The 22,422-nt window shown below is 40.4% G+C and overlaps 1 protein-coding gene across 1 annotated transcript; it reads left to right on the top strand.

Moving 5' to 3' along the window:
• Positions 1-5,700: 5,700 nt before the first annotated feature.
• cnrip1b (cannabinoid receptor interacting protein 1b) lies at positions 5,701-22,093 on the top strand. Its single transcript, XM_069931778.1, has 3 exons — positions 5,701-6,100; positions 6,638-6,782; positions 21,045-22,093. Exons 1-3 carry the CDS (start codon positions 5,922-5,924, stop codon positions 21,207-21,209), a joined length of 489 nt encoding a protein of 162 aa, XP_069787879.1. The 5' UTR covers positions 5,701-5,921; the 3' UTR covers positions 21,210-22,093.
• Positions 22,094-22,422: the final 329 nt, after the last annotated feature.

Genomic DNA, 22,422 nt, shown 5'->3' with positions numbered 1-22,422 from the left:
TTGTCGCCATCTTCTTTCCACCTTTATACTCACTTTTCTTTAACTTTTATTTCTGTGCCTTTGTGTTTTCCTTTGTTTTTCCCGACTTTTCTGGAGAGGGCTGGAGTTCACCGTCCGGCCACTACTCCATCACGTGACTCCTCAATCCTGCACTTCTCAAAGCCTACGATGGACAGAGCATCAACACGAAAGGTACATGTAAACTCAAGGTGAAAGTTAAAGATAAAGAGCATCACTTCAGGTTCACAGTAATCGCAGATGGACATTATTCACTGCTTGGTGACAAAGCATGTAAAAACTTAAACCTAGTTAAGAAGGTGTATCACATTAACAGTGGCCATGCAGAGAACAGTGTAGAGGAAATACTGGATCAATTTCCCGACATCTTCAAAGGGGTTTGGAGTTCTACCATTCACCTATAAGATACAGTTAAAAGAGGACACATAGCTAGTAGTTCATTGCCCTGAGGCGGGTTCCAGCACCACTAAAACATAAGCTCAAGCTGGAACTTAACCGAATTATGACACTAAGGGTCATAAAGAATGTAGAGGAGCCCACAGAATGGGTGAATTCAATGGTGTGTGTCAAAAAGAAGAATGGTGACCAATGCATCTACATGGACCTAAATGACTTGAATGCCAGTATAAAGAGGGAACATTATCAGATTCCAACCAGAGATAAAATTACAAGTGAGATAGCCAGTGCAAAGTTTTTCACTGAATTGGATGCATCCCAGGGCTTCTGGCAAATAAAACTGCATGATGATGGCGCAAAACATTGTACATTTAATACACCGTTTGGCTGATACTCCTGTCTGAGGATGCCTTTTGGAATTTTCTCAGCTCTGGAAGTGTTCCACAGGACAATGGAGCACATCATAGAAGGCATTAATGGAGTATATGTGTCCGTGGATGACATGATCCTATGGGGATCCTCACAAAAACAACACAACGAGAGGCTCATCAAAGTGCTACAATGGATCCAGACGTATGGATTAAATTAGGAGAGAAAAAATTCAGTTTGGTGTGAAGGAAGTCACCTTTCTGGGAGATAAACTGTCAGATGCAGGTGTAGAGCCAGACAAGAACAAGGAGAAAGCAATTTTAGAGATGCCCAGGCCCACTGACAAAAATGTCATATTGAGAATGCTGGGAATGATCAATTTCATTGGTAAATTCATACCAAACCTTGTACCAAAACAATGTACCTAAGGAAGTTGTTACAGGACAAATGTGAATTCAAGTGAACAGATAACCTTGAGGAAAAATGGGGACAACTGAAGACCATTCTAACTACACAACCAGTATTTTTGACGTTCTTTGATGCATCCAGAAAGATGAAAATATCCACGGATGCTTCAAATAGGTGCCGTACTACTTCAGGCTGTGGGAGAAGATTGGAGGTCAGTAGCATACACATCAAGGACAATGACAACATCTGAATGTCAATATGCACAGATCGAGAAAGAGAATCTAGGTCTGGTCTATGGACTTGAGAGATTCCACAGTTATGTATATGGTCTATCAACATTCGTGGCAGAGACCGTCCACAAGCCATTAACACCATTAATCAAGAAAAATCTCAGTGAAATGTTGCTGAGAATCCAAAGACTGATGATGGAGCTACAATATTATGACTTTGAATTGGTGTACACACCAAGGAAACTTATTGTGTTAACTGAAACGTCATTCAGGGCAATGAGTGAAGTACACAATGAGAGTTCATAGAGACTGATGTGAATCTCCATGTGAATCTGATCACTGAATCTCTTCCAGTATCTGACATGAAATCCAAGCAGATCACAGATGAATCAGAAAAGAACACATTTATACAGAAAGTCATCAAGAATCTGAATGAAGAATGACCTAGAGGTGAATGTCAGCCATACTCCAACATGAGAGCTGAGTTGAGTGTTGTCAATGGGCTTCTACTCAGGCAGAGCAGATTTGTTATTCCTCAATCACTGAAACAAGAAATGCTGAAAATGGTGCATGAGGGGCACTCTGGAATTGAAAAGTGCAAGAGGAGGGCCAGAACTGCTGTTTATTGGCCAGAGATAAATGCTGTCATTGACAGATGGTTTCAAGCTGTGAGACCTGTTTGAAACATCACATAAAGCAGACAAAGGAACCCATGATAATAACTGACATACCTGCAGAACCATGGAGAAAGTTGGGACTGATCTGTTCTACATGGATGGAAAGAATTACTTGGTGGTTATTGATTATTTACCAAACTATCTGGACATTGTGCTGCTTCCTAGCATGTCTGCTGCTTGTGTTATCCAATATATGAAATCAATCTTTGTAAGAAACGGAATTCCTCAAATTCTCCACAATGACAATGGATCATGCTACGGTCGTAGAGAATTTTAAAACTTTGCAGAAGATTATGATTTCTGGCATGTGATTTCAAGTCCTCTGCATCCACAGTCAAACAGCAAAGCAGAGAAAGGAGTTCACATAGTTAAACAGTTGCTCAGGAAAGCACAAGGCAGTGGTTCAGATCTATATGTACCTCTGTTGAGTTACTGAGCTTTGCCACTTGAACATGGCATGTCAGCCGCTGAGCTTCTGATGGGACATAGACTATGCAGCACACTTCCCTACTTGGCAGACCCAAACAAGAACAGAGATGTTGAACAGAAACAGAAATGTCTGCAAGGAAGACAAAAAGCAAACTATGACAAGTCAATGACAAGCTTAGGGCCACTGGCACAACATGACACAGTGAGACTCAGAGATTCCAACACTTGGGGCAAAAAGGCCACCGTTCTGGAGGAAATAAATCCAAGATCCTACACTGTCAGAACAGAGGAAGGTCAAATACTGAGGAGAAATTGAAGGAGCCTGCTGAAAATGCCAGAGATACAGCCTGCACAGAAGCAGGCTAGACAGCCATGCTAGACAGTAGTGGACCCAGCAGAGCCGACACAAGCACCTGAGTTAAGAAGATTCACATGTGTTGTCAAAGCACCTGACAGACTGAATCTATGAAAGAAAAAGAACTGCTATCTTGAAAGTTTGTGCTACTGATGTTCATGTTAAATTTGTGTTGAACTTTAAATTGAAAGAATACTGTATTAATGTGTCATGTTTGATTAAACATCTCAAGGAAAGGGGATGTAGTGATAAAACACTACCACCAAAAGGAGTATTTACCATTGTCTGATGAATTTGCCATTGCTATTCCTGTGTTTGTGTTAACAAAGTCCCTTTAGTTTGTTGTAATACTGTACCTAGTGGAAATAATGCTCTCGGGACATCTATTTTAATGCAAGGAGTATTGTAGGAAAGGCAGACAAGCCTGTAGTGTTGATTAGTATATGGAATTACAGGTACTCCCTGAGATACATCCATGTTCCATTCTGGACCAGTCATATCTCAGAATGGACGTATGTCAGAATTGCCATGCCTGTGATAATGAAGAGTAAATCGATTGATTTCTTTCCATTCTCTATCTCCGAATCCTTCCATTCTCCCTGTTGCTGTGGACTCTGAGCACCCTGTGGACTCTACTGGCCTCTAAAATCTGTCTGACCATCAGAATATTGAGCAACAGAATAGAAAAAATGGACACAAGGAGTTAAAATGTGGTGAAATATCTCAACATAATGGCTTCAAAGGCCAGCTCTCACGAGAAGGTAGCCACCAGCCAACATGGCGGCCACCATAATAGGCCCAATTTTCAATGCAATTGCAGTGTTTTATATTTTTTTTTAACTTTCAGTCGCATAGGTCGCAAGTTGGAGATTATCTGTATGATATTATGGGCATTAGTGAAACTTGGCTGCAGGAGGGGCTAGATTGGCAGCTCAGTGTTGATTCAGTCATGACAGAGCAGGAGGGATGATTAGCTGGCTCATCAATATATCACAGTTGTGCTCAGACAGTACAGACTAGAGGGCTTGTTTAGTGAGGTTATATGGATGGAGCTGAAGAATGGGAAAGGTATGACCATATTAATGGGATTACATTATAGACCACACAATACTCAGTGAGAATTGGAGGAGCCTATCTTCAGGGAGATAGCGGATAGCTGCAGGAAATATAAAGTTTTGATAATAGGTGATTTTAACTTTCCACATATTAACTGGAACTCTCATACTGTATGGCTTAGAGTTTGTTAAATGTGTTCAGGAAAGTTTTATTTATCAATATATTGATGTACCAGCTAGAGAGAGAGTGCTATGCTACATATTCTCTTAGTGAACGAGACAGGACAGGTGACAGAAGTATATGCAGGGGAACCCTTTGGGTCCAGTGATCATAATGCCATTAGTTTCAAGATAATTATGGTTGATAGGTTTGGCCCTCAGGTTGAGATTCTAAATTAGGGAAAGGCCACTTTTGAGCAATCTGCTTATATTATCCGCAGATTGTCTCTTTTGCCTGTTTGGTCCACATTAGTTAATTTTGGCAAATACTTTGCCAATCTATTTGCCAAGGCTTTGACAAGGGTCCAAATTATCTGGATGATAATGTAAATTGGATCAGCAAGTTTGCAGATGACACTAAGATTGGAGGTATTATGGACAGCAAAGAAGATTTTCAAAGCTTGCAGAGGGATTTGGACCAGCAGGAAAAATTGGCTCCAAAATGGCAGATGGCATTTAATGCAGACAAGTGTGAGGTGTTTTTTGTTGAAAGGACAGACCAAGGTAGGAGATACATGGCAAATGGTAGGGCACTGAGGAGTGTGGTAAAACAGAAGGATCTGGGAATACAGATACATAATTCCTTGAAAGTGATGTCACAGATAGATAGCATATCGTAAATATATCTTTTGGCATATTGGCTTTCATAAATCAAGTATTGAGTGTAGGAAAGGAATTGGGATGTTAGGGTAACATTGTCTAAGACATTGATGAGACCAAATTTGCAGTATTGTGTGCAGTTTTGGCCACCTAACCACAGGAAAGATATCAATAAATTTGAAAGAGTTCAAAGACATTTGATAGAGATTTGCAAAATGACGATGGGTAAAGAGTAAATGCAAGTAGGTTTTCTCCATGAGGTTAAGTGAGATGCAAACCAGAGGAAATGGGTGAAAGATGAATGAGGAAAAGTTTAGGGGGGAAATTACTTCACAGAGAGTGGTGGGAGTATGGAACAATAAACTGTCAGCTGAAGTGATGAATGTGGGCTCAGTTTTAATAGTTTTTTTTAAAAATTGGAGCTGTCGATAGAGGTCAGGAGGCAGAATACTAGTTCGGCACAGACCAGAAGGGTCAAAGGGCCTGTTTTCTCCATTACAATGTTCTATGTAATCCTCACATGGTGAAGTATCCTTTCCTGTATGCGAACAACTGTGATTAATGAAGTAAAATGAAGCACAGATGCTTTGTTAAGAAATAATAGGGCAGAATTTTGAGTATTTATTCCTGAATTATTTTGTATAAGAAAACAAGGCAACGGGGCCCATTCTGACAGCTCTACAATTCTCCCGCAATTATTTTCCATCCCCTGTGTTCAATGGAAAGTCAATTTAATTCTGCAGTTTTTAAACAAGTGTGTCTTCCAACAGAAGAAGGGAATCTGATCCCCCCCCCCCCCCCCCCCCCCCCCCCAGTGTTAGATATACTCAGCGGGCTATCTCTGAAACTGGAGCATTTTATATAGTTTAATTTAAATCGGACATTTCCTCCTGCTGTCCGCATCCCACGGTGCATTTTATGACCAAGGACGGGGCACAGATACAGGAGATGCCATGCCATCTTGACTGCTTCGGGGAATAGCAGGGTCCCACACCGCCAGCGCAGCGCTGACGTCTCTGCCTTGTGTCGCCAGGGATGATGTGTGGATTGATCCGTGCAGGTTGATACTTGCAGCCCTGGTCGTGTTGCACGAAGATTTCCGCGGGCTCCGAATGCCCTTGCTCTAGGATTGCTCGCGACCGTCTCACCGGCCCCATTGTCCATCATGGACGAAATCCCCAGTTTGATTAAAATCGGCGTCTCTCTGAAGATCCAACCCGGCGACGGGCCGGTGTATTTCAAAGTCGACGGACAACGATTCGGGCAGAACCGGACCATCAAGCTGCTGACAGGAGCGAAGTACAGGGTCGATGTCGGGTTAAAGCCTGGGGTCGTGTCAGCCAAGTGAGTACCAAAGGCTGCCCGGGAGAGACCGTGTCCCTGGCGGGTCCGGGGGTGGGGGTGGGACGGGCCAGCCCGCTACTCTTTCAATCTCTCGGGCTTCTTTGCGATCTGGATCGCGTCCAGACCGGGGATCCTTCCTTGGGGGACCCGTCCTCTGAATGTTGGCAGCTCAGCCGGTTCCTTGAAATCCAGGGCGCCGGTGATCACTTGGATGCAAACGCCCGCATCGATCGTTCCGGCGCTGACAGCTGCAAGGATTTGGGTTCTGAGTCCTGGGCCGATGCGGCTTCGTTCGGATGAAGTCAGAGCCGGCCCCATTCTCCTCTCCACCCACACCAGGTGCACGTCGCTCAAACCGCTTTGTCCTTTCTTCCTGCCGAACGTGTCAATTATAGCTCCACCTCCATGACATTTCTTGCTTGTTCGTAAAAATCCAGCAATAGCGGGAGCAGGCTCGGTCAATGAGCTCGCTTTCATCATAACCCAGCCAAACGTAACAGGCTACGAGCGCTGAAGGAGACCCCTGTCTGATTGCAGGTCGATGATGATCGGGGCTGTGCTTATCCCACTGGAAGAGAACTCGAGGAACCCTCAAGTGGTCAATTACACTGGGATCTATGACACGGAGGGGGTGGCACACACAAAAAGCGGGGAACGCCAACCTCTACAAGTCAACATTCAGGTAAAAAATATAAGCCACACACCGAGTCAGTGGCCCAGAATGTCATTGCCATTTCACTGAGCAGGATTCCAACCTTCCCGAGATTGCTAGTTAAATTGTTCTTGATTTTAACTGTTGAGTCTTCTGCCTTGAAGAGATCATGTTAGAAGGAGGGCACAAATGCTGAGTGAGTCCATGAATGAAAGTTTGACTCCCCAAATAGCTTTGCCAGATTGTGCAGCATTGCAATAAAAAATCCCATGCCATGAGTAGCGATAAAATCGTCTCCAGAAATATAAAAATAGGTGAGCAAGCTTGATGAATTGCTTTTCATTCTTGATGTTTCCATGGCATAATCTGAAGGCCAGCCAGAATTTATTTTCAAGCATTATTGGCATAAAAAAAAATAAATGAGTGCAAGTTAATCAGGCCATTTGTGTCTGCTGTTCCTTGAATAGAACCACGGGTTATATTCTTGAACACTACTTCAAGGCCACCAAAGATTTGTCTGCACAATGGACACCGCCTATTTTTTGCACAACCCAGAAAACTGTGAATATGTTCATTGATCTTTATGTTTTACATTTTTTTCTCTTCTGTATTAGTTACACATACGTTGTTGTTCGTATGTTTTATGTCCTGGAAAGTTGCAGCAAGTTGCTCCTGTACGTTGCACTTATGTGTTTGACCCTAAACTCTCATTTATTCAAATTCACTTTACAACCTGATCCTCATAACCCTTGATTCCATTCCAAATTGCATGGTACCTGTATTCAAAAAAATCTTTCCCAGCCTTGAATATGCTTAATTGATCATCAGGATGGCTTCTTAAGGTAAACAAAACCTTCACAACACTAACTGTTGACATCCTCTGCCTTGCAGCTGACCTCTCATTCTAACATGCCTCTTAATGGAGGAAGCATTATATTGTCAAGCTCCCTCAAAGCATATGTTCTATTAAGATTGTCCATCTTCCTTCTAAATTTCAGAGATTATAGGGCCTTCCATTGTTTTATAAACATTCATCCAAGAATGTTTATTCATCCATGTTTATTCATCCAATGTTTATTCATCCAAGGTACAGTGTATAATGATAACTTGGCCCACAATAAACCAATGAAAACAGTCAAAAAATGCAGGATCAGGAGACGTAGTAGAATAGATTGTTCCACGGATTCAAAGTTTTTATTTTTTAAAATTTTTTATTTTTCACACCATAAATCACATTATCCATGATATACACTATTTCTTTTTCACACATATACAGTGACTTTTTCTCCCCCCCCCCTTCCTCCCAAGCCACCCCCCCACCCCCCCCTCTCATCCATTTTAGGTATACAATCTAGGTTGCATTAAGCCAGTCAGACAATGTTGTCATTCAACAAAATTACACCAGAAATTCTACTGAGTCCATTCTTTTCTTTCCTTCTCCTTCCATCAACTTAGGTAATGTTTGTCCCCGGTAGGTTTTCGCTATTGTATTTAATGTAAGGCTCCTATACTTGTTCGAATATTTCAATATTATTTCTTAACCTATATATTATTTTTTCTAATGGAATACATTTATTCATTTAAATTTAGTAGTTTCTTCCTTTTAATTTGGTTATGTATTCCATTAATATTTAGTCATATAGTTCAGCGTAGCCCTTTTATATTTTGTTTATCTTCTCTTTCCGTTTTTCCATCATTACCTTTCCTCCTTTTCCATTTCTGTTTTCTTATTTTCAACTCTTTATAAGACAACATTCCTACAACATCCAACATTTTCCTTATTCTCCTATTTCTATCTTATTTATCCCCAATCTCCCCTTCACCTCCTGAGTTGTCCTTTATCCCTTGTCGGACAACCACATCTCCCCTCTCCATTTGGATTTGCGAATCCACTCGCAAGCGTCAACTGATTTTGCAGTGACCGCTATTTCCCCCCACCCCGCCCCCCCCCAGAAAAGATTTCACTTTTCATATGTCACAAAGGTCACTCTTTTAATTCCCTCCTTATTCTCTCTATTCCATTACCTTCCCTTATTAAATTTTGTCTATACTATCTATATTTTCCTCTAAGTACAGATACATTCACGTATGCTCATTGTCTCTATTCACTCTTATACCTCTTTACCCGCATACATATCAATCGTGATCATTTTTACTCTCATCACCCGTCTTCATCACTCAGTCTATTTTTGTCTTTACCCACATACATATCAATCGTGATCATTTTAACTCTCATTACCCGTCTTCCTCCCTCAGTCTATTTTTGTAATTGTTCTGCAAATTTTCGTGCTTCTTCTGGATCCGAGAATAGTCTGTTTTGTTGTCCTGGAATAAATATTTTCAATGCCGCTGGATGCTTTAGTATAAATTTATACCCTTTCTTCCATAAAATCACCTTTTCTGTATTGAACTCTTTTCTCTTCTTTAGGAGTTCAAAACTTATATCTGGATAAATGAGGATTTTTTGCCCTTTATACTCCAGTGGTTTGTTGCCCTCTCTTACTTTTTCCATTGTCTTCTCCAGTACCTTTTCTCTTGTAGTATATCTTAGGAATTTTACTACAATAGATCTTGGTTTTTGTTGTGGTTGTGGTTTAGAGGCCAATACTCTATGTGCCCTTTCTATTTCCATTTCTTGCTGTAGTTCTGGACATCCTAGGGTCTTAGGGATCCACTCTTTTATAAACTCCCTCATATTCTTGCCTTCTTCATCTTCCTTAAGGCCCACTATCTTTATGTTATTTCTTCTGTTATGGTTTTCCATTGTATCTATTTTTTGAGCTAGTAGTTCTTGTGTCTCTTTAGTTTTTTTATTAGATTTCTCCAATTTCTTTTTTAAGTCTTCTACCTCCATTTCTGCTGCTACTGCCCGCTCTTCCATCTTGTCCATTTTCTTTCCCATTTCTGTTAAGGTCATCTCCATTTTATTTATTTTCTCTTCTGTGTTGTTTATTCTTTTTCTTAAATCCTTAAATTCCTGTGTTTGCCATTCTTTAAATGACTCCATGTATCCTTTAATAAGAGCAAGTATATCCTTTATCTTACCTTTCTTTTCTTCTTCTATTTCACTGTACTCTTCCTCTTCCTCTACTTCTTCTTCCTCTGGGTTGGCCATCTGTTGTTTCTTTGGTGCCCTTTCCTCCTCTTCTTTCTTGTTTCTATTGTCTTCTGTGGTCTCTTCTTGCTGCAGGTGTTCTGCAGCTGTCGTTGCCGGCTGTGGAGATTGACTCCCCAGCTGGTCCCCCCTCCCATCGGTGTGTTTTTTTTCATTCGCATCGCGCATACGCGAAGTATCGCGCATGCACGGTTGCGCACTTTTACTCGGCTCTGCGAGCCATTTTTGTAGTCCATTATTTACCGACCTGAGGGAGCGGGTTTCTCTCTCCGCAGCGGGCCTCTTCGGACAGGTAAGGCCTTCACCTTTTTCCTCTTTTGTCTTCTCTTCCTCTCTTCTTACCGTTGCTTTCGATTTTTCTTTTTTTGTCGCCATCTTCTTTCCACCTTTATACTCACTTTTCTGTAACTTTTATTTCTGTGCCTTTGTGTTTTCCTTTGTTTTTCCCGACTTTTCTGGAGAGGGCTGGAGTTCACCGTCCGGCCACTACTCCATCACGTGACTCCTCCGGATTCAAAGTTGAAAGTGGAGATGGAGAGCAGTGGTTTTCTGCAAAGATCCATGTTGACACTAGTGCTTTTCAGAATTAACATCAATGAGTTAATAATTTACGCTCTAGAATCAAAGCTATGTTTTCCAAGTTTACAGATGGCATCAGCTTATGACATAATGGGAAAGTGTTCCACTTGAAAAATAATTGTTAGGGAGGAAGACTGCAACAAATTCTAGAAAAAGCTTAATAAACTTGCAAAATTAGCAAATAAACGGCCATTGAGATTCAACATTGATAAATGTGAATTAGTATATTTTGATAAGAAGAGGTAAGATGGCTATTTATTACTTAAGCAGAATAGAGCTTCAGATTTCAGATTTATTGCCAGAGTACATACAGTACATGACATCACATACAGCCCTGAGGTTCTGTTTCCTGTGTGTGATACAGAATTACCACTTATTGGTAGTGCAAAAGAAACTGTACTCAATGTACACATGTAAACAAATAAAGAAATGTAAACAACTGGCTGTGCAACACAGAGAGTGCAAAAGTAAAAGTCCTTAAATGAGTTCCTGATGGAGTTTATCTGATGGAGGGGTAGCAGCTGTTCCTGAACCTGTGGTGCGCGGCTTCTGCCACCTCTATCTCTTTCCTTATGGTAGCAGTGAGAACAGAGTGTGTGCTGGGTGGTGCGGATCCTTGATGATTCCTGCAGCTCTCCAATGGTAGTGTCCCTGTAGGCATTCTCAATAGTGGAGAAGATTTTCCCTGTGATGTCTGCGCTGTGTCCACTACCTTTTGCAGGGCTTTAGGCTCGGGGGTATTGGTATCTCTATAGTAGACTGTGATGTAGCCACTTTCCACCACACATCTGCAGAAATTTGCCAGGGTTTCTGATGTCATACCAAGCCTCTGCAAACTCCTGACGAAGTAAAGGTGCTGATGTACTTTCTTCACGATACCATTAGTGTGTTGGGTCCAGGAAAAATCTTCCAAGATAAGGATTAAAGGGATCATGTTTTGCAGATACACCAATCACTTAAGGTGCACTATAGGTTAGGAAGCCCATAAACCAAAGCAAAAATAATTACTTCATGAGGGATAGAATTACAAAGTAGGAAAGCAGAAAGATATTGTACTCAATATGCAACATTCTTGTCTTGTAATGGATACACAAAATTAGTAAGCCTTTGCTTCTTGTAAAGGCACATAAAGGGGCACTACTAGCCATACTTGGTGCTCTCATCAATAAGAGAAAAATGGCAAAGGAGACTCCCTTCAAATATGCCTCCTGTACTCCCATAACCTCTGCATTCGTGCAGCCTCCTGTCCATCAGTTCTAAATCTCCGATACAATCAGGAAGCTGCTAACACTCAAGGCACTTTGGGAGTCCCTCTTGCCATCACCAATACTAGTTCCAATTTTTGGTTCCCTTGAACTACATTCCAGCAGCCCACAGTATTTGAGTCAGTAAGTTTTTTGGCTATGCAGCCCCTTGCTGGTCTGCTGCTGTTGTCACCCTTCCTGTTGGTTCCACTCCCAGGCTTCTCCTTTTCATCAGGAAGTGTTATCTTGGACCAGTGCCCTGCACTCATGGCTGCAAACCTTCATGTACTGAAGCCAAGCAAGGACGCTGCTATTTTTGGTACAAATCACCATGGTGATGGGCACAGAGGTTGAAGAAAACCATCACCGGTCCTTTTTACAGGCCAGTTGAAGCATACACGAGGCCATCAACATCATCACCAGGCAGAAGGATCCCATGGAGTAGCACCGTGTCTCCATCCCCACTTTCCAGGGTCTGCAAAGTGGAAGTACTGCTGTTACTACAGTTGCCACAGAACCACCATTTTTTCTTTGGCAAGATCATACCTGGAGTAGTTTGTGCACTTGTGATTGGCATTTTTTTAAAAAGCATTTTGTTGTATTGGAGAGGATGCAGAGAAGATTTACATGCAAAAGAAATGCAAAGATCTACATTTCAGGAAAGGATGAACAGCCAGAGATCTTTAAAATGACAGACGTTTGAGATAGAATTGATACAGAGCCCAATGTTTCCACATTTGGGGAAAACAGCAAGTAGAGACTTTTGATACAAAATAGACACTAAGAAATCCAAAAAGAATCGAGAAGAAACTGCTGAAGTGAACAGCAGTGATGAATTTAAAGGGAGGTTGGTCAAGCAAATGAACGAGAAAGGAATATTTGATGAAGGATGGGAAAAGTCTCGATTTGAGCATAAACTGGATGAATTGAGTATAGACTGGATAAGCCAAAAGGTTTCTCATTGTGCCATATATCCTAAGCAATTCCATGTATAGCTTTGTTACACCCCCTTTAAATCAAGTATCTGCTTCCAAAGTCCATATGTCATAGTCCAGGTATGGCTTCACCAAAGCCTTCTGCACAGGCATTATTTTTCTATTCTCTTGAAAAAGAGCCGAAAATTTTAAATTTCAATGAGATAGAAGGCCCATCCAGCCCATGAAACTGTGCAGCACAATTACATCCAATTAATCTACCAATCTCATATGAGGTGGTAGTAAACTGGAGCATCTGGAGAAATTCCATGCAGTTCATGGGGAGAAGGTACAAACTCCATCAGACAGCACCGGATTTGAACGCTGTAATTGTGTTGCACTAACAGCAATACTAACCCTGCAACTCAAATGCTGGAGAAGCTCAGCAAGTCAAGCAGTTGCATCTGTGCAGAGAGAAACAGAGTTCATGTGACCATGGACCAACAATGGAAAAAAATCAGAAAACAAGTTTGTCTTCAATTACAGAGAAAGGTGCGGGCTAGAACTGCAATGCTTATGAAATGATGGATGGTAAGAAAGACTGAGCATAGCAATGATGGTCCAGTTCTTCTCTCATTCCCTCTCCTCTCCTCTTGCCCATAGTCATGGTACACATCCTTTTGTCATTGCCTTCAACCCTGCCAACCTCTACATTAAAAATCACCCTATGCAATTTATTAAGAGTATCAGAGAGAGGTATTTGATTATTTTCCCTGATGTATTATCCAAATGGTGATCATCCTTTTATTAATTCATCTGCCACTCTTTTGCTTCTTAAGTAGCTCCATAAAGTCCATAAAGTTAATATATTCATAAGTGGCTCATTATCAAATTCTATTTTATCTCACATATGAAAATTTACATTGTTGTTGTTGACTAAAAATATGAATAGCTTCGATTTGGAGGCCACACTTGGCAAGGTGATACAATGAGCATTTTGTTTTGATTCATACCACAAAGGCTCTGACAACAATAAGGCTCATAATGTCAAAGCACAAACACTCTCAGAATCTGAAACTTTACATCAGACCATCAAAGTTAATTTCAAAATATATTTCTGCTTGAATGATAATCAGACTTATTTACTTTTAAGAATTGCTTTATTAAAATTGTGAAGGTGTTCCTTTTTTAGAAGAAGAAATAGCTGTTGTAATCTGTAAGCAGACAAATACCCTAAATCCCTGCCATCATCAATATCTTGGGAGTTGCCCAGAAACTCAACTGGACCAGTCATATAAATACTCTGAAGCTGGAACAAGCAACTCACCTCCTGACACACAAGATCTTTCCACCATCTGCAAGGTGCAAAACAGCAGACTGATGGAATACCCTCTCCTTACTTGAATGACTTCAATACCAATGGATCTCAAGAAACTTGACACTATCCAGGTTAAAATAAACCAATTGAATGACACCTCATCCACTGTGTATGCACCTCTGCACTGTAGCTAGAGTTCCAAACCATCTACAAAAGGTTATTTTTCCAGGCTACTTCAACAGCTCTTGACATACATACTGTCTCTGTCACCAAGAAGGTCAAGAACTTCAGATGTATGGGAACACCAATACATGCAGGTTCTTCTCCAGCAATACACATCTTGACTTGGAAATACTTCACCAGTCCCACATTGCAACTGAGAGTATATAATGGAACTTTGTTTCCAACAGCACTGTTTGTGTATTTTCAACTCCAGCAGTTCAAGCCAACACTTACTTAAGGGCAATTAGGCATGGGCAATAAATATTGCTCTTGTCAGCAACATCCAGATCCCAAAAATTAATGTATAAAAAAAGTCACTCGGCTATTTCTTTAAGAACGGGAAGAGGAGTCAGCTATCTGGACCATCGAACCTTCTCCGCCATTTAATAACATCATGGCTGATCTGGTCAACTTGCCTTTTCCCCAGAACCCTTAATTCCATTCTTTTAGAAAACCACCTACAGTATCTGCATTTTGTATATATTTAATGAAGCAGCCTCTACAGCTTCGCTGGGCAGATTATTCCACAGATTCACTACTTTCAACAAAAGCATTTCCTCCTCATCTCTGTCCTAAACTTCCTTCTCAAATCTTGAGGCTCTGTACCCAAATTCTAGCTTCACAACTTTCCTGTCTTTATCTTATCTATCCCTTTCTCAATTTTATTTGTTTCTCCAATTTGTCAAATGTGTTCAGAGAAATTTTCCAAATCAATATATAGAGGTTCCAACTATATGCAACATTGGATCTCCTTTTAGGGAACAAGACAGGACAGTTGACAACATTTTGGGTCCAGTGATCATAATGCTTCTAGTTTCAAGTTAATTATGGAAAAAGATAGTTCTGGGCCTTCGGTTGAGGTTCTAAATTGGAGAAAGGCTGAGTTTGAGAAAATGAGAAAGGATCTAGAATGTGTGGATTGAGATAAGTTGTTTTCAGGCAAGGATATGCAAGGTAAATGGAGGACTTTCAAAGGTGAAATTTTGAGAGTGCAGACTTTGTATTTTCCTATCAAGATTAAAGGCAGGGTTGGCAGGCATAGGTTTTCAAGGGATTTTGGGGATCTGGTTTGGAAGGAGAGAGATGTGTATAGCATGTATGAAGCAAATGAGGTACTTGAGGAACATCAAAATCATGGCACCAGGCTGGGAAATAGCTTCTTCCCACAGACTATGAGATTAGAAAATAGAACATAGAACATTACAGCCTAGTATAGGCCCTTCAACCCATGATGTTGTGTTGACCTACTCAACAATCTAAACCTTCCCTCCTTCCTATACATAACCCTCTATTTTACTTGCATTCATGTGTTTGTCCAACAGTGTTTTAAATGTCCCTATTGTACCAGCCTCCACCACCACCCCTGGCAATGCATTCCAGACACCCACTACTTCTGAGTAAAATCTTACCTCTGATGATCCCTTTAAACATTCATCTCTTCATCTAATACAGATTTCCTTTGGCATTTGCTAATGCCACCTTGGGAAATCAGTTCTGGCTGTCCATCATATCTATGCCTCTCATAATCTTATCCACCTCCATTGTCACCTATCATGCTTGTTGCCTCATAAGACTTGTCTCTAATCCAGGCAACATCCTGGTAAATCTCCTCTGCACCTTTTCTAAAGCTTTCACATCCTTTCTGTAATGAGGAGCCCAGGGCTGAACACAGTGAATTTCATGACAATAAATTCTGATTCACTGATTCACAACAGTCCAAGTGTAAACTCACCAGAGTTTTATAGATCTACAACATTATGTCTTGACTGTTGAACTCAATCCCCCAACTAATGAAGGCCAGCATGCCCATAGCCTTCTTAACTGCCCTATAAACCTGTGCAGCAATCTTGAGAGATCTATGAAATTGAACTACAAAGTCCCTCTGTTCTTCCACACTACTAAATGTCCTACCATTAACCATATACTCCACCTTCAAGTTCAACCTTCTAGAATGTATCATTTCACACTTACACAGATTAAACTCCATCTGCCACTTCTCTGTCCAACTCTGAATCCCGTCTATAATCCTGCTGTAACTTACAGCAACTTTCTACGATATCCACAACACCTCCAACGTACATATCATCTGCAAACTTATTGACCCATCCTCCAAATTCTTAATCCAGATCATTCATAAAAATCACAAAGAGCAGGTGTCCCAGAACAGATTTTTCTTTCAGTGGCTCTATCTTCACTCGTCATCTTTCAATTCTTTACACATACATAGAACACCTTTGAGTTTTTCTTAATCCTACTTTCCAAGGCCTTCTCATGAACCCTTCCATCTCTCCTAAGTCCTTTCTTCTGTTCCTTCCTGGCTACCATATAATTCTCATGAATCCTTCCTGTCTTTTGCTTCCTCAACCTGATGCATGTTTCCTTCTTCTTAATTAGCTGTCTCAACTCTTTGATCAACTCTCTTTTCCTGTCTCAGTGGGATAAACCTATCCAAAATCCCGCACAAGTGATCCCTAAATATCATCCACATTACTTATGTGCTTTTCATCGAGAACATCTGTTCCCAACTTACTCTCCCGAGTTCCTGCCTAATCCAATTTTAATTAACAGTTCCCAAATTAAACACATTACCATTTTATCTATCCTATCCTTGTCTAGTCATGCTAAAGGTCAGTGAGTTGTGATCACTGACACTGAAATGCTTCCCCACTGAGTGTTCTGTCACCTGACTAGGTTCATTACCCTGTTCTAGATCCAGTATGGCCTCTCCTCTAATAAAACGTGAAAAGTCTGCAGACACTTTGATTGAAGTAAAAACACAAAGCTGGAGGAACTCAGCAGGCCAAACAGTGAATGTTATACAGCAAAGATAAAGATATATAACCATCATTTTTGGTCTGAGCCCTTCATCAAGCTCTGAGCAAAATGTGAACAGATGCCCGAATAAACAACCCTGCTATTTTTGTATCATTCCACAATCTGCCTACTTATCTGCTCCTCAATGTCCCGAGGGCTATTTGGGGGGGCCAAAAGATTACTTCCAAAAGAGTGATAGCTCCCTTCCTGCTCCTGACATCCACCCACACTGACTCAGTAGACAATCTCTCCTCACTGTCCTCCCTTTCTATAGTGGTGCTACTATCCCTGATCAGTAATACTACTCCCCCCCCCCTCTTTACCTCCTTCCTATTCCTTTTGAAACATCTAAACCCAGGTAGCTGCATCAACCCACTGGCAACACTACGTGGGGTACAGACTGCATCGGGTGACACCATCAGAGGGGGTGACACCAAATGACTGTCTACAAAATTTTTGTGCAGTTTTTCAGCAGAAAGGTATTTTTTTTAATAAAAAATATCCCTGTAGTCAATTGTAACAACAAAAACATTTTTCGTAAGCCCAAATTACATGTATCAATATACCTACAAGGCCAAAACTCTATGCTAATTTACTTTTTGAATCTTCTAATGTGGATTATTACTTAATTACAACGACGCTTCAAATCACATGGTTTCGTCTGCACGTGCTACCAGCACACGCTGTTGTTTTTGTTGCTGCTGGTGTTTTTATAGTTGCTGCTTTTGTCAAATTTTCTGGTGTTTTAGCTACAATATTGTGGTAATTAGTATTTGAAAATACATTTAGGCTGTGCGTATGATATTGTAATTTAAAGGTGTATTCTTAATTTTGCTAGAGTTTATCTCACTACTATTGCCATTACATTCAGTGACATACGGGAATCCTGATTTACGAGTAACATTAGTACAAAAACAGTCCTAAGGATTCTTTATGGTCTGGTATAGGAGGAGGTCCATGAGCTGGGTGGGACTTTATACCCCTCCAACTGATTGCATTTATGCTTACTCCGCTGTTTGTTATTCCTCACCATCGCACTGCACATTACACAAACTATTCTACCATCTGCTCTATTCTCTTTCCTATCACTCTATTTCCCATCCCCCTGCCAAGTTAGTTTAAACCCTCCCTAATAGCTCTAGAAAACTTCTTCACCAGGATATTGGTCCCCTTCCAGTTCAGGTGTAACCCATTCTTTTTGTACAGATAGTACCTTCCCCAGAAGAGATACCAATGATCCAGAAATCTGAATCTCTGCTCCCTGCACCAATTCTTCAGCTACACATTCATCTGCCATATCATCCTATTCTTACCCTCACTGGCACATGGGACAGACAGAAATCCTGAGATTGTTACCCTTGATGCCCTGTCTTTCAGCTTCTGACCTAGCTCCCCGTATGCTTTCTTCATGACCTCATCCTTTTTCCTACCTATGTCGTTGATACCAATATGTACCATGACTTTTGTCTTCTCACTCTCCCTTTTCAGGATGCCATTGTCCCAATCAGAGCTGTCTCTGACCCTTGCACCTGGGAAGCAACAACCATCTGGGTGTCTCTTTCATGTCTAGAGAATCTCGTGTCTGTCCCTCTAACTAGTGAATCCCCTATCACTACTGCTCTACTTTTCTCCATCTTTACCTTCTGAGCCACAGGGCCAGATTCAATACCAGAGACCTTATCCCTGCAGCTTTGCCCTGGGAAGTTCCCTCCCCCCACCACAGTATATTTATTATTGAGGAGATTAGCCACCAAGGTACCCTGCGCTACCTGCCTTCTTGCCTTTCCTTTCCCTCTCTGACAATCACCCAGCTTCCTCCCTTCTTCAGCTTTGGTGTGACTCCCTCCCTATAGCTCCTGTCTATAAACTCCTCATTCTCCCATATGAGCCGAAGGTTATCAAGCTGCAGCTCCAGTTCCCAAACACGGTGTGTAAGGAGCTGCATCTCGATGCAATTTATGCAGGTGTAGTTATCTGGCAAGTCTCCCAGAATTCCCACATCTCATCGACAAACCCTCCAGTAACCCTGTAGCCATTCTAACTATTCTACCTTGGCACTAATACAAGGTAATAGAATAATTAATAATAAACTCTCAACAGAGTCTTACTTTAGCCTCTTTTTCTTCTCGGAAAAAGCCTCAATGCCCCACTCTAACTCTAGTCCATTTACACCAGGGCTACTCCCACAATGGTCACTCCACTTATGCCACTCGCTTCAACTCCGTTCGCTGGAAAAGACTGCTCAGCACTTTACTCACCTGTTTAAAGCAGCTTGCTCTCGCACTTTCTCGCTTCAACTCCGTTTGCTGGAAAAGACTGCTCAGCACTTTATTCACCTGTTTAAAGCAGCTCGCTCTCACACTTTCTCGCTCCAACTCCTGTTCGGTGGAGTTTGCTGTCCCGTTACAATATCATGTAACTGAGTAAATCATTCCAAAATATTTATATATATTTATTTTTAATTACATCTTTATGTATATACGGGATTATTATGTGCTGTGCATTGTGTGTGTACCTAGATGTATATGCATAGTCAGATGATAATGAACCTCAACTTGGTTGTCACCCCATAATCATTCCACAATTTTTTTCACTGCCTCATTACTGCTAATTTGACTTGTCCAATTAAACTCCACTATGATTACCACATTTTCCTCTTACACACATCCAGAATCTTTTGTTTTATACTGTGCCTAATGTTACAACTATTCTTTTTTGGCCTATAAATTGGCTCTTGCCAATGTTTACGTGCTTTGCTTTTTTTAGTTCATCCCAAAATCGATTCTTATTCCACATAATGATTTGCTGAACTGAAATAATTTCTTACCACTGCACTGGTCTTGTCCTTTAGGAATAATGCTACACCATCTCCTTTTCAATTTTGCCTGATCTTCTAAATGGCAAATATCCTTGAACATCAGTTCCAAATTTTGGATCAGAACTTTTTATTTATTTACTTGTTCATTGTGGTGGAACCTGCTCCCTGACCCGTATACAACACTCCCTCCATAGATCAATGGTAGTGGCCCCATAGTTCAGTAGTTAGAGCACTGGTCTTGTAAGCAGGGGTCCCTCGCTGGGGTCTCATTTCTGTGAGGGGGTACAGAACAAAGTGGTGATTCTCTGTCTTACGGGAGACAAATATGTTACATTCTAAATGTAGTATTATGTGACAATAATGGAGCCCTTACCTTTACACTATCAGACATTGCCTAGGCCCTACACTGCACTGCTTGACTCCTTGATAGCTGGATATTACTCCCTACCCCATACAATTAACTTGATCTTCACATTATATCATCCTTTATCAACCATCTTCCATCACAATATCCTTTTTTCCACTGCACTCTCTGCTTTGCTGATTAATCCCTGCAGCCCATTACCATTTTGCAATGCCTGGATAGCACACAAAACAAAATTTTTCACTGCATCTTGGTTCATGTGACATTAAACCAAACTCAACAAAATTATTCACAGTGTCCTCTCCCAGTCCTATGCAATTGCTTCTAGGTGAATTAAAAGTCTCGGATGCCGTTTTCCAAAAAGTCCTCGTTTATTTAATCTTTGCATTTATATGTCACTTAAAACAAAGTATGATTATAGCATGAAGGCAGCTCCTGTGCAAAAACTGTTTCGATATCCTCTACTTCTTGCTCAGAGGAAATAACACCGATGTTTCAGTTTTAGTTAATCTCAGAGCAACTACCAATCTTTTATATAGAGATAAGAGAATTTACCAAAGTCTCAGATTTGTCCTAGTCATATTAAAAAGAAACACATAAGTGATGCAAATAAATCAGGAGAACAGTTCATCTTGCTCTGAGTACATTTGTGTGATTCAACAGGGTAGATGGCATTGATAAATTTGGGGAGAATTTGAGTAATTAAAATATATTTGACACTCATTCTAATAATATTTAATGCTAAGATTTGGGGCTTTGATTTGGTTTGAAATGTTACACTACAGTGAACTGCCATTTTTATTGAAATTTTCTCACCCTCTCTCTCTCTATCTCTCTATCTTTCTCTCACCCTTTCTCCCTCTCTCTCCCCATCTCTCTCTCTCTCTCTCTCCACTTTTTCCAGTTCAACGACATTGGAACCTTTGAGACAGTCTGGCAGGTGAAGTTCTACAACTATTACAAACGTGATCATTGCCAGTGGGGGAACAGCTTTGGCAGCATCGAGTATGAGTGCAAACCCAATGAGACTCGCAGCCTAATGTGGATCAACAAGGAAATGTTTACTTAAGATGCAGTATTAGAGAATATCACTTTAAATATTGGCCTGAACAAATTATGGTTGTCTACACAATAAAAAATCGAAGCCTTAATGTAGACACAAATGGATTGAAATTGCATCACGTGGCATTGGTAATAGAAATATTAGTTGTAATGTGTCATTGTTTGCCTGCTGTTTATTATGGATATTTTAAACAGGGTGGAAAAATTTGATATGTATGTATTTGATTTTAAAAATGTGATCAGATTTGATGCTCATATCACTCAGCAAAATTTATCCTCCAGTTTCTCCATTTTATTAATAACATTTGTGTTCTGCATCAAGTGTTAAAAGGAGAGTAAGTCAATGTAAAATGCCTTTGGGTAAATTAATGTACAATGTCTAAAATTGTCCAAAAAAGCAGTTGGGAACATGCATATGATGCATTTAAAATAAGGATTTTAAAATAAATATATTCCTGATCCAAATGCACTGCAAGATGAAACATTAGTATAGATAATTCCATAACAGCAGTTATCTTAAGTTATTATCGAAAATGAACTTCATAAGATGCTACATTTTGATACTTTGCTCCGTGCTAAATCTACTTAGCCTACCTCTGAGTAATGCAAGTGATCTGGTGGTGAGTTGTGGGAGTCAACAGTGTTCGCGTTAGTGTTAGTTGATTAGTTTGAATAAAATACTATCTTAAAATGCTCACAACATTCAATGATTTTTTTGTGCGTACTTCCTCTTCAATGGCATTAAGATTTAATGAATTATGCTGTGTTGCTGTATAGAGTCATAGTTTTGTATAATCGATATGAAGTGCTCTTTTGTAATGTTTCCTAGTTAGTTTGTTGCATGAAGGACAAAGAAATGCAAAAAATATTACCTGTTGAAAATTATGCAATAAAACAATTCTACATGTATTAATAAGACCTGGCAAATTAAATTCTTTTTGATATCCAATACTGCTTACTTAAAATACAATCAGATGTAAGCATAGCTTTATTAACTTTTCCACCATGTTGTTTCAATTGAAATGGAGCATATTTTCAAAGACAAAAATATTTTTGGTGACCTCATTTTATCCTGGATCCAATAAGTCCAACACAAGATCATAGAAAAATTTTTGCCTGTGTGGTATCTTTCAGGATTGGAAAATATATTCAAAAATTAAGAATGTAAGAAAGTCATTCTGCCCTAACTTCTGTACCACCAGACAATAAGGAATCTGGAA

The sequence above is a fragment of the Narcine bancroftii genome, chromosome 4, assembly GCF_036971445.1.
Source record: "Narcine bancroftii isolate sNarBan1 chromosome 4, sNarBan1.hap1, whole genome shotgun sequence".
Taxonomy (NCBI): domain Eukaryota; kingdom Metazoa; phylum Chordata; class Chondrichthyes; order Torpediniformes; family Narcinidae; genus Narcine; species Narcine bancroftii.
Note: the sequence above shows the minus strand (reverse complement) of the source record. Positions and strands in the feature narration are given on the sequence as shown.

Coding starts and splice junctions, on each gene's coding strand:
- cnrip1b (XM_069931778.1), top strand. CDS start 5,922: ATGGACGAAATCCCCAGTTTGATTAAAATCGGCGTCTCTCTGAAGATC. Junction 6,101..6,637: donor CCTGGGGTCGTGTCAGCCAA/GTGAGTACCAAA, acceptor GTCTGATTGCAG/GTCGATGATGATCGGGGCTG. Junction 6,783..21,044: donor CTCTACAAGTCAACATTCAG/GTAAAAAATATA, acceptor CACTTTTTCCAG/TTCAACGACATTGGAACCTT.